We start from the raw sequence: 13,598 nt of genomic DNA on the forward strand, positions 1-13,598 counted from the left end.
CTAGGACACTGCTTCTATTGTTTTCATAACTAATCAGTTTTGTTCTCTTTCTTTTCTATCTTTCACAGCACCCACCTCCTGTCAATTCAACACACCAATGCTGAGACAACAGCTTTTCCAATTGTTCTTATTGAATCTCCCTGTTTGAACTTCTTTGGCAGCCCCTCCTGAATTCAAATTCTTGCCCTTGCATGCAAAGCCCCTTGGTAGAAATCCCAGAATTACTCCACTTCCCTGTAGCTATAATTATAAGAAGCATCTATCAAATCTTGTGCAGTAAAGAAACCTGTGTAAGCCAGCAATGAAATTAGATTAGTCCTCACACAAAAAAGAGAGTGATATAGATCATCTTTTGTTCCTGTCAAAAATGTTGCAAAGGTCAACTACACAGTCTTTGGAATGCAGTATTAACACAACACTTTCTCCCCCCCAATTACTGTAACATCCTCCCCATTATTGTAATATTTTTATACAACACGGCCAAAAGCAATTTATGTGAAATAAGAGGAGGTCTACTCTGTGCTTATTTTTTAAAAGTATTTTATTAACAAGCTACAGTAGCACCAGCCTCATCTTGTGGGGCTTCTGTTCTTTCATTCTTTTATTTTCAGCATTTTAAAACATCTCACTGAATACTTGGAAAGAGCTTAATTTTCATCCTGGGCAGATACTGTGGTTCCCATAAGAAGTGTCATGGTCATTATTAAGATATTTTTCCCCTTCTTCAGCACTAAGAAGATACTTGGCAGGAAAGCCTCAATTTGTAAGTCTTGCATAGATCTGCTGGTACCAAACGTGAAGGAGAGTTCATTAGCACAAGAGGTCAAAGCCTTGCTAGAAAATTCCCAATAGAAACCCAGCAGATGGAGCAAAAACTTCAATGACAGGACAGGGAAGTTTCTGATGGGACCACAAAGCACGGGCTCGTGTGGTCCCTAACTGCAGGGGAACCCTCCCAGGAACCCTGACATGGAAGAGAGTCCAAAAGCCATTTCTTTGCCCGAGCCTGACATGCCAAGTTATCCTTCTCTCAGTAGCTTTTGTAGAGTGGGTTCACAAAAGCACCTACACTGCTGGTCAACACCTGGCAGGTGAAGTCCAGGAATAATCTACCAACACAATCCTTGCCCTCTTTGGACAACACGCCTACAAGCCTCCCCACCAACCCTGGGAAAAGAGCTTCTACTTCTGGGCCCTCACAGATATGACATCACATCAGCACGTGATGGGATTACAGACCAAATGTAATTGACCCTGATTACCCTAAAAACTCAGTTTAGGCAGTCTTCTCAAAGCATACTTGCCTCAGACCCACACCTGTAAGGTCAGAAAAAAGTAGAAGAGGTTGTTCACAGTTATAAAGTCCTCTGTTATAGTATATCCTACTGAAGAAAATGCAGGGTCTAAACTTTCAGCACCTTAAGATTCTCACATTCTAGTGCACTCTGACTTACTCTAGGGTGAGCTAGGAAAAAAGTCTGCATACATGTTGTTAAGGAATGACTTCTGCTGTCCTTCCCAGAAGACTCACTGAGGGAAATTAAGGCACCAAATGCTTGAAAGGTCTAATGTTCCAGCCTTCTGTGAGAGGCACCTAAACCTAGCCCAGTGCTCCCAAGATAGCTTAAAGTTTTTGAATTGAAGTCACATGATAAAAAATATGCATACAGTGTATGTATGCGGAGAGCTGAGCTCCAACTACCCTCTCCTACCTACAATGATATAGTCTCTTCTGGTCTCTTTGTCTTTCTCTAGCTTAGCAAAGGCCTCCAGTAGACATGAAAAAAATTCCCACCAAACCCCACCAAAAATACCCCAAACCAAAGTGAACACCCACGGTTTAATCTATCATCTACCTAGGTAGCAAAGGCAATTTTCAGAGCGCTTTTTTGTCCAGATGTGCCCCACCCCCCTAACAAACAAAATCCAGGCATATCCTTCTTGGAAGAGAGCAAAAGCATCTTTCCCCCTGATCGAACACTCCATGTATCAAATGTGGGGTTTTTTCTCCCCCCCACACACAGAAAGAACACGGGCACACTCAGAAGAGATTTTACTTTTTCACCTTAGAATACCATTACCAGATGCTTAGCTCAGGGAAGGACAAGAAATTCCAGAAGGAGTGCAAGGATCCCATCCTGGAGCTATTTCTCTTATCTCCTTGCATACTGGTACTTTCAGCTACAGAGTGCTGTCCCTCCCGTTCAGCTTGGTGCGAGTGCTTCTCGGTTTGTAAATTGTACTTCGAAAAGCTGGGAACCTCTCAAGCTGCTCACCTTCTCTTTTTGCAGACAAGCAAGCCCAAAGAACACCCCTCTGCAAGTAGGATCCTCAAAATACCCAAGTGGCTGGGCTGGCACTCTGGGAATACTGGACCTCCAGCAGATGCAGCCTGAAGCCAGCTCTGTCACTGAAACTGTCTTGGGCAACAAACAACTGGACTGACAGATCTTCCAAAGACATCACTTTTCTTTCAAGTGGGCAGCACAGGCAGCTGAGGAGTTCAGGCTGGCAGTGCCCTGGGATTAGACTGGGCTAAAGCCACTAAATCTTTCAGCAGCATCTGAGAAAGCAGAATTTTCCCTTTTCATTAACACTGATACCAACCAGCAGTCACTATTATTTCTGATATTTGGGGCAGCAGGATTGCTCTATTCCACTCCCTTCTCCCTTACACCCACATTTTCCTGCCCAAAGCTCATTTCAAACAGGCTTTGAACCAAATTTTTTTTCATTGTTTAAATATTATGATTCACCCAGGTCCTATCAAATTACACTTTGAGATACATATCTGGTAATATTTTACTTTTACAGTGTACAAGAACAACCTTCAGGAAGAACAGGAATCATATACTGATTTACAAATTCATCAGAAGACTGAGTAGATGTACAGTAGAAATAGTCTTGAGTTAGCACTGCAGCCAAGAGCTCTATAAAATTTTTAGAAGTTTCTGCATTTTTTTCTATGTCCAAGGACTTATTACTGTCTTCAAATATATATATATCTAATTCAGCCCATCTACATGATATTTAAATGCAAACTCTGTAAGTCAATGTAAATCAGCAGCAATTATAACAAAGGATTTGGAAATTATAATGTGCTAAAATTTTGCTAATGAAGTATCACAAAATGCATTTAAAAATCCTTTCTGTCTAACTGTTAACATTCATACTTTATTCAGAGGCAGATAACAAGTCATTTTAAAAACTTAATTTTAGGGAGCTTCTAAAGACAGCAAACGATGGAAAGCCAATTGTAAAAGTGACATGGAAAATGAACTGAAATCTTAAAAAAGGAACATTCTTCTGGTTTAACTACCACAATAAATTAACATCAAGAAGTAATGATGGAGAATGTATAGGAGTAGGCATAGAAAACACAACCCTACTTTCCAAATTAGGATTACGTGCCAGACTCAGTTTCTTTAAATCGCAGTGTAACTATGGCCCAATGGGAACTGAGAAGAAAATAAGTGACAAAAACAAACAAACAGAAAAAAAAGCAACAAAAAACCCTGCTGTGAAAATGCTGAAGAGCGTCACCTGTGCACAGGAAACAAAGAAGAACCTGTAACCAGCACAAACAGGCACTACCCAAAGGTTTAACATTTCACAGCTGGAACTGCATGGGTGCCAGCCTTCCTCCCCTGGTGCCAAATGAGACCTAACAAATACTAAGCTGCTTTAAACAGGGCCTGGAAAACCGTTGGTCTTGTTACCTCCCCTCACAAGCAAGTGCACAGCTGTAGGGAAGATGTGTCAGAAAGACAGTCCAACTAATAAAAGCGGTAATATCGTCAAGCCCCACAGGAAAACATACTGCACCCTCCCTTTAGGAAAAGACTTTTTAATAGTCTGAAACTGTATTTTTTCCTATTTCTTCTCCCTTCACTACTTCACTTTACGCATGGCAGTTCTGATGGCTTCTGTTTGCTGACAGAGGTTTAGGGTTTTACCAGCAGCCGCCGCAAGGAAACGCGGAAGAAGAAACGCACCTTGTGGGGCACCGTTAGAGCCAGGTCCTTACCTTGCGGTCACACGCACGCACCACATACCCTTCCTGAGATCCACTCATCCACACGGCAAACTTCCCCCGCTCCCCCTTCCAGCAGTGCAAGGCCAGGCAGTACTAAAGGCATCTAACGGCGGCATTTCCCATTCCTGGCTTTCGCGCTCAATGTCATGACCCAGGTTATTGTTGTCTCCCTGCCGGAGCGCTGTGCGTGTAACTTAATCACTCACCTGGCGTGATAGCGCGAGTGCCAGGAGACGCCGGCATTGGACGAGGAGAGGTGTGACGTGGCTGTCTCAGGCTGACCTTCTGTAAATTTGGTTGCGTGCCAGGAGTGGGGCCTGCAGGCTACGTCGTTCCTCCTGAAAAGGAGAGGTGGAGGGTACTGGTTGAATGCACACAGCTCAGTTAGGTGACATCCAGGTGAAAAACCTACCGGGGCAGTGGTCAAACACCACACAGGCAGGACAGAGGCACAGTGACTTCAGATGACAGTAAAGGAGACAACTTTCTACATGCATGCCAGTTTAGAAAAGACACCAGCATTCCCTTAAAATGCCCCAAATGCAGTGAAACATCAATAATCTCCAAGGTCTGTGCTTGAGTATTTGGGGGTGGGTGGGTGTTGTTTTTTAAAAAAATGATTTTGGGTGTGGGGTGTGTTTTATGAGGGGTGTAGACAAGCAAACGAATTTTCAAGCACATGACAACAGTGAAAGGCAATACTGACACCTAGGACTCTTTTACTACATGTCAACAGTACAGTGGGGCTTTGGCAAGGTTTTACTGTCGGTAGGTGCTTACGGGAGGAGATGAGAAGAAAGGAGCTAATGGCCAGGAAGGAATAAAGCAGTGTACATTGTTTCATACAAGTTAGTAAGAGTGATGTAACTAGTAATTTTAACTCCTCCCAAGTTCTACTTCAGCTCTTGAAATGTTTGGCACCCCAGGAATGCAGGTTTGGTAACTTTGGGGGCTTTTTGTTGTTTTGGTTGAAGAATACACTTCAAAAACAGTTCAGCAATTCAAAGTCCCCTAATATCTACACGGATATCACCTCCAAATGTACATGTCCATGTAGCTGAAGAGATTCCCTTCTAAGAAGTACAACAATAAGTTGTTGTAGGCTTATACCTTGCAAACCTTTCTATAAAACTGCTCCATGCACTCCTCTGCCCCTTCCCCCTGTTCAGGACTTAGTTACAGCAGCTTGCATGTCCTTCCAGGGACTAGTTGTTTGCAACACCTCTCGTCACTCATGAAATAAGTACATTATTCTCCCACAGTGTTAAAATAAGTCTCCTGGGCAGAATTCAGTTACTTCTGTTTCAGTGAGCCAATGCTGAGCTCGGGCCAATTGTATAGACCCTCTCAACTACCCAAGAATGAAGCAGGAACTTCTTGAAGGTAATTTGTTCTGCCCTTCTCTTCAGCTCATCTTGGGGGGAAGTGCAATTTAAAATTTAGACAAGGTATAAGGTGAGACAAATCCCATCCTTCCAAGTGACAATCTGAACCAAAGATTTACAGGACCCTTAGTTCTTGAGGTTTGATGGGGTATTTTTAAATGCACTTACATATTTTGCTTATGTATTTATGAAGCTTATTACTGTAAGGCTAAGTAATTTGTCTAAGTTACAAAGTAATTTGCTGAGAAAATGTTCCCTATTTTCGAATTGAACTCTAAAGGTAATTCTATGTTTTTTTAAGTCAGTCTCCCTTTTTATAAATGGCTTATCAGATGGCCATTGGATATAGAGAACAAAATCAAAGCTCATTATAAATCCAGTATCTTCAAAACAGGTCAAATTTGAGTACATGGGTTTTTGCAGTATATTCAGGAAAATCTGATTAATTCAATGATGAATTGCCTTTCCAAACTCTGCATGCAGGACTACAAAAGGAGAATAATAATTCTACAGGGAAGCTGTAATTTCTCTAAGCAGTGTAGCATCATTACAGTCACTAAAAAAAGCAGCAATTGTTTCCATAAACAAAAGCCTACTCTTCTTAGCATGACAAAAGAGAAAACAGTTAAGCCGAGCATCACTATGTTGTTCTTTCTTGGAAGAATATGAAATTCAGAGAGTCAGCAGAAGACCCCAAATAAACAAGTACAAAAGGATTCCGCTCAGCCACACAATGCTGGGCTCTAGACGGTCCTTGTATAGTCCAAGGGCCCCAAGCCTGTGTTCAGGTATGGGGGGGGGGGGTGTGGAAATTTAAAAAAATCATATTAGCTGCACATAACACTGAAGAGTTACTCCTCCCCCCTACCCTCAGCTCACCTCTAACAGTATTGATACAAGCTTGGCAAATCATAGATAACTCTTTGGACAAATTCAATAGACTTTCTAGGCATCAGTTCAGCAAGGTTTGTCTAGTATGAGACAGTTACTTTTTAACGATGCACCACTGAGGAAACACAAGACTAGAAAACTAGCACAATACAACTATGGTTGGAACATGAAGGAACAAAGGTTGGGGAAGAGGACTTTTGCAAAGGTTTGCTATGGGTTTGGCAAATGGTAGAGGAAGTCGACCACTGGGAAGGAACAGAAGGGATGTGCTACTGAAGTCAGTACTGTACCTCATGGAACTTCTCAAGATCTTCATAAGATAGTTTCTTGCCACATGAACATCATTTTCAGTTGGCATTTTCTGTGCTATAAAATCCACCACCACTTTCATCTTCCTGAGCAGCCAAGGAAGGGGAGGAACAGACTGGACTGAGTCGTGATGTAAGGAAAGTCAAGTGGACAAGAACTTACAAAGTTCTGTTTCATTTTTTGCATTTATGGACACACATGTATTTTTGAGAAGGGTTTTTTGTGGGTTTTTTTTTTCTTATACATAATAGTCTGAGAACAGCCTAAATATACTGGCAGGGTACCTGGAGGGTGGAATCACATAGACAGACACCTGCTTTCACTGAAGTCCACAACATGACTAATTTAATTTAATTTACTGTGCGTAGCCAAAAATATTTTACACTGGATTCTCATCATTTAATTATATTTCCTGCACTTCAAGAAACAATTTTTTCTAATGATAAATGGAGCACAGCACGGCCACTGATTCCAAAATTTAGCACAAGTGGGTAGAAGGACTGAAAAGACTGAAAGCCTCAAACCAGGAATATTTCGCAGGCAAATAAAGAAGCTGGAAGCTGAGCATTTATATTCTAATGCAATAACTCTGTATTAATACTGAGTGACAGAATGAGATCATCTGAACCTACAACCCAGAAAACCTCTAGCATTAATGGAAGCATTAACAAAAGCGTTTCACTGAGAGTGTCTCTCTACCAGTGCTTTTACAAAAGCTGCTGGAAGGAAAATGCTGGTAAGCTTTGAAGATATGATACAAAGGGAAAAAACCCACAACTTCTATTGACTATAAGCAATCTCTTAGATAGTGTTCTCAATGAGGTGTGTGTGCAAAGACTTAAGGAATAAAACAACCTTCCCAGTTCAGTTCAGGTTTTGGGAATAAATCTGTCCTTGTATGCTTGGAAGTCATTAAGAAAGATATTCTGAATTTAGATGTAAGAGATAGTGACTGGTTGCTGCAGCAATATTGAGGAGGTTGACTGGATATGGAGGCGAAGACAGAAAGCGTACCTCCTTGACCTAGAGAAAAAAATAACTATACTGGACAAGCAAATTTATCTGTAAACAACAACAGAAGTCAGAAAAATATCCTGGACAATGAAAAGCAGACAGGAAATTGAATAAAGCAACTGAACTGCCTCAGCACACAACGAAAATATTAACAAATATGAGCCACTTTCTCTGTTTTCAGGCACATTCTGAATCCCTGGAGGTACCGTTCACATAGGTACCTACCACACAGGCTTTTGCATTTGGAGTCCCCAAGCAAAAGGAGGACAAGCAGTATGAGAGACGTCCATCCAGGTGGAAAGCATTCCCTAGGATTTATTTGCCTGCTACTGTCTCCTTCCAGCCCTCTGCTGAATCAGCAAAGACAGAAGGCCTGACTGCTGGCTCACACACAAACATAAGGCTGCAAATCTTTCCTTCCAAGTAGTAGCAGCTACACATGACAGAGGCTGTATGGTATTTCTGGAATAGGAAACGGGCTGTCATTCATCTCATTACTGGCCTCTTTAGCTCAAAGAAGTGTTTTTAGTACTAGCAGCACTGACATGCCCAAAGACGCTCTGACCCATTTCAAGAACAAGATAATGAACAAGGATTCGTACAGGGATTTTTCAGGTAAACCTTTGGAAATGTCAAAGTGAGCGCAGAGCCATCCTGGCGGGGCATTTAAACCAGGTCTACTGAGCCACTTCCCTTTTTAGGGGCTGTCTTGTATTATTTCATAGAACTACAGAAAGGTCTGGGTTGGAAGGGACCCCAAGGATCACAGAGTTCCAACCCCCCTGCCACAAGCAGGGCCACCAGGCATGATCCAGACAAGGTTGCCCAGGGCCCCATCCAACCTGGCCTTGAACACCTCCAGGGATGGGGCACCCACCACCCATCTGGGCAGCCCGTTCCAGCCCCTCACCACTCTCTGTAAAGAACACCCTTACGTTGCCCAAAATTTACTGATTCATATGATTACTTCCTACGTTAAATCTAAACAGCTCTTCAAAATGGCTGAGCGCGTCTGGAGGGGAAAAAACGAACCAGCCGAAACTTTCTCCCTGCCCCGCCCCGCCCCGGGTGTCACCCAGGCTGACAAAGGCCGCCCGAGGGAGGATGAGGAGGCGCCTCACCCGCGTTACGCACAGAGAATAGCGGCTCCATGCGGCCAACGGGCGGGGCTTAGGACCCGGCAGCAGACCCGGCGGCCGCGCCGCCCGGGCGGTGAAGGCGGCACCGCAGCCGGAGCTGCGCTGCGCCGTCCCGCCGTCACTCAGGGTAACTACCCCTTCCCCGGGACACCGAGGCGGTACGCTGCTCTCCTGACACCCTGCCGCATTCGGGTTTCTTTCCCCGTTTCTTTCCGGCGGCTGCAGTCCCCGGGCCGCCCGGGAACCCGGCCTCACCCACCACCCTCGGCCAGGGTTTATCCCCCCTACCCCCCGCGGCACATGGAGCCAGGCGCCGGCTCCCGGTGTCTGTCCCTGCGAATGCCGCTCTTCCTGCTGGTACTCGGTACCGGCGGCAGCAGGAACTAGGAGCTGGTTTGGGGCAAGGATTTCATGTTTTCTTCTGATTTAAAAGGAAGGACAAGTCGGTGGGCACAGTCAGAACTGAGCTGCCCCTCCAAAGAGCCACTACAGGCTGTCAGCACTAATTCACCCAGGAAAAATTAGTTAAAATGGTTGTAGCGACTATATCAGAGAGCCTTTTAAAAAAGTCATGTGTTTTTGCAGTTGCTTCAGTCTCCGCAGGACATTTATGGTCACAAAGCTGCAGACCATGGTTTAACAGTGGAACGCCTCTGCAAGCCCCCCCAGTTTAGGAACTGGTCAGCACAGTCAGACCCAAGAGCCGCCACCAGAGGAACATTCTTCTCCCTCCCTCCACCAAGGCACAACTCAGACTTTGCAGGGGGCGAGCAAAGCCTGGCTGCAGTGCTTTGGTTTTAACCCGGCCCAAGTTGAAGTTTTGACAGCTGCAGCAGAAGGTCCGAGCTCCTCACGGTTATTTGAAGCTTCGCCTCTAAGCGGGACATTGTCCTGACTCTGGTGTAAGGTAAATGGCTACCAGGCGGCCCCTGCCTGCGCAGGAGGGCGCAACGCTATGGAAACGCAGGCAGGCTGCAGCACTGAGACCAAAGGCAAACCTGCGCCTGGGCAAAGGTCAAGCACACAACATGCCGGCGTTCTCAAACCAGAAGGTTGCTGGGACGGCGCACGTACCCATGGGTACGTCTCACAAGGTGCCCTGGGCCTGTATCGAAGCCAAAGAAACCCCATCACACCGCAGTCGTTTGCCCTGCGGGCAAACAGGCCCTCTCGGGCACTGTTAGGACTGCTCCTTACAGCCGGGGCTGGCCTGTGCCAGCCAGGAAAGCAGCTCTGAGAAGCTCAGCCTTGGGGACCTCCGCAGCAAGGCTAAGGTCCAGCAGCAAAGCCACCTCAGAAAGGCAAGCAGCTTCTCGTGCCATTCGCAGTAATGCATCCACTGTTTCTTATTCGCTGTAGGAAAAATGCCAAGAATTTGTAGTGTCAGCACAGGTGCTCTGGCTTGTCCCCTTAAAAAGTCCAAACGACTACACAGTTCCCTGCTTTCCCTTTTCTTTCTAGGATCCTGGGGTGCATCCGGAGGAGTATAGCCAGCAGGTCAAAGGAGGTGATCCTCCCCCTCTACTCTGCCCTGGTCAGGCCCCACCTGGAGTATTGTGTCCAGTTCTGGGCTCCTTGGTTTAAAAAGCACAGGGATCACCTGGAGAGAGTCCAAAGAAGGGCCACGAAGATGATTAGGGGCCTGGAACATCTCCCCTGTGAGAATAGGCTGAGTAAGTTGGGACTCTTCAGCCTTGAGAAGAGAAGACTAAGGGGGGACCTAATTAAACTTTATAATTATCTTAAGCAGGGGATGCAGGGGGAATCAGCCAGCCCCTTTTCAGTGGTCTGTGGGGACAGGACAAGGGGCAATGGCTGCAAGTTGGAGCACAGGAAGTTCCGCACCAACACGCGGAAGAACTTTTTCACAGTGAGGGTGACAGAGCCCTGGGACAGGCTGCCCAGGGGGGTGGTGGAGTCTCCATCTCTGGAGATATTCAAGACCCATCTGGACGCCTGTCTGAGTGATATGTCCTAGGGAGCTGCTTTGGCAGGGGGGTTGGACCCGATGATCTCTTGAGGTCCCTTCCAACCCCTACAATTCTATGATTCTATGATTCTCACCCCACCTCTTCTAAAGCATGTACGCTGGGCCACATATCCCAATGCTTCATTAATTATTTTCATACATCTCTTTGTGCTGGAGGGGGAGAAGGAAGTTCTTTCAAACCATGGCTTCTGGCTTGTGGGGTTTTTTGCAGTTTCTTATGCTCAGTGGATTACAGTACACTAGCAAAGCAATAGGCAATGCCAATTAAATGGGTGGACAAAAAGCCGCTGTAAATGAACTACCAGATCACTTAATTTATGACAATATTCAGGGGCCTCAAATAATCAGAAATAATGTCACTGGTTTTCCTTTCAAAAATAGTTCAATCTATTTCTCACTTAAGATTGTGAAGACCTTATCCAAATGCTTAACCTGGGAGCTCACAACTAGAATGGGATGATTTTATTTTTCTTAAAGAGAAAAAAAAAATCAAGTACATTTTTGAATAAGCACTTAGTCAAAATACCTTCTCTTTCTTCTTATCCTTCAGACAAACAGCATTCCTTTCTATAGAGTACTGAAGGAGTCATCACCCTCCACGGACAAGGATGTGAGATGTTTTCTCTCTCAGGGAACTACATTTCTAGAATCCAAATTACTTACCATTACTTCAGTCACCCCAGCAGACCTATCTTATCTGCCAGGGTAACATAGGCATGAAGTACCTATGATCTGGGAAAAGACTATGGTTCAGCAGCAAAGCCATTTAAGAAATGCAAGCAGCTTCTTGTGCCATTCTCAGTAATTCAATATATCCATGAGTTATCCCAATCTAAGCTCAAATGTTTGTAATCAATTCCATAAAGAAGCTTTAGTTTAGTGCAATACAATTCTCTCCTTCCTTCCCCTTGCCATTTTCAGCCCTGTCCTGTCTCCTGACATACATATCATAGAATCATAGGCTCTCCTGAGTTGGAAGGGACCCATAAAGATCATTAAGTCCAACTCCTGGCTCCACACAGGGCCAGCCAAGTCAAAGCATGTGTCTGAGGGCATGGTCCAGATGCTTTGTGAACTCAGTCAAGCTCAGTGCTGCGACCTCTTCCCTAGAGAATACCTGTCTATATCTTTGGATGTAACAGAAAACCAAGCACAGGATAATAGCATCCAAAACTTGAGGTTGAACACCTTTCCTGAGCACAGTTACTTTCACACTTTATTTCTTATTTTCTTTGAAAATGGAGAAAGGGGGGATTGTATATGTGTGAAAGAATATGAGAAGGAAGAAAAATGCAGAAAGCCCCCTGAAAATTTCCATGCAGCAATCCCATATTAAATATAGATACCCTTCAAAGTAAAAAATTCCTATGATACAACACTTTGAAACAAACCTTCACTGTCTGTCATTCATAATGAACATGAATGATCTAAAGAAGGTTTTTTATGTATTTTGTGTATATATGTGTATTTATATATGTATTTTATATATATACACCCCCCCATATGCATATGCAAGTCACTTTTTAGGCTTTTCAAAAGTCAAGATATGCCCACAACTTCTCTGTCCAGGCTGATGGTTTTGCATGTCAATTACCAGATGTTGGTCTTCCCTACATAACTACTAAGACCTGCACAAACCTGACCCACGGTCTTCTCCTTAATTTGTCTCCTTGCTTCTTTCTAGAGCAACACAGCCTGCAACACAGCCAGAACTGCTTTGTTGCCTTATTGTAAGCTGGTCCTGCTGCCTTTCAGTCAGATTCTGTCTTGGATGCCCCAACTTTCCACTGTCCTGAGCCTACAGAGTGGCAATTTTAATACTTTTTCTGAAGTATATGCCAGTGCTCACACTGTCCATCCAAGAAAGCCTTAAACATCCTTTCAAAGTGAGACAGTAAATTTAGGCTTTGTTTGGGTGAGCCCCACAGTGACCGCATAAACCCTGCTTAAAAGCACACAAATGGGGCTTTCCTAGCTGAGGCAGAGACATCAGGACTTGAAATTTCAAGTTAACTGTGTGGAGACATCACACCCTTTCTTTTAAGGAGATTAAGTTTAAAGTATATAAAATGCCTGTTAACAGTGAGCAATAAACCTGGAAAACTGCTGATAAATGTCATCATGGTAAGTGTTTTAAAGCAATACCTTTTACATCTGCAGATGTATAGTGAGGTTTATAAAAGCAACACACACCATCTCTTCTCTTTCACTCTTATTGCCCGAATACAAAAAATACCCAAATGGAACTTGATTTGGGACAAAAATTAGTTGAAGGTTGTTATATTAGGTGTCTGACGAAGATTAAATGGAAATGCTTTCCCATGAGAATTGATCAGATGCTGCTTATAGGAGATTTAAACTCCTAGTATGCCAGTTCAATAGCCTAGGAAAGTGTATTTAAAGGTGAAGCTCTTAATACCAGAAATCAACAGCAACATTACTGTTAGTTCACCAATTGCACACTGCCTTCCTAAACAAACACAGGAGGGCTGACATATATAAATTTGAATTACTACTGGCAACACTCAAGCCATACACCAGTGTTTTTTGCTTTGAGACCCTGCTTCTCTCCATTAACAGCAGCACGCACCCCATCTGTTTGTCAGAGCCACCTCTCCTCCTGTATTAGTATCTATTCTTTTGGGAAAATCCCCTGTGACATACTTCACTGGAATGGGATGAACCAGTGATGAAAACTAATCAGCCTGGTATATGAACAAACTCTTCTCTGACCTCAGACAGCTGAGCCCCGCTGTCTGCATCCCCCTGTCTGGTGACAGCTGGATTAGCCACAGGCGAGAAGCCGCAGACTCTGCACGTAACAAGCACAGACA

General features: G+C 44.2%; 1 protein-coding gene across 2 annotated transcripts in view; it reads right to left on the bottom strand.

The window, feature by feature from the left end:
* Window positions 1–13,598, bottom strand: part of SHROOM2 (shroom family member 2) — a gene marked incomplete at both ends in the record, with an annotated part of 122,037 nt that overhangs the window by 37,634 nt on the left and 70,805 nt on the right. For both annotated transcript variants that reach the window (XM_084279113.1, XM_084279112.1), the window contains one exon: window positions 4,243–4,374. In XM_084279113.1, the coding sequence (XP_084135239.1) occupies window positions 4,243–4,374 (132 nt within the window). The remainder of the gene's footprint in view (window positions 1–4,242; window positions 4,375–13,598) is intronic.

This window comes from Gallinula chloropus (assembly GCF_964237585.1).
Source record: "Gallinula chloropus genome assembly, chromosome: 1".
Taxonomy (NCBI): domain Eukaryota; kingdom Metazoa; phylum Chordata; class Aves; order Gruiformes; family Rallidae; genus Gallinula; species Gallinula chloropus.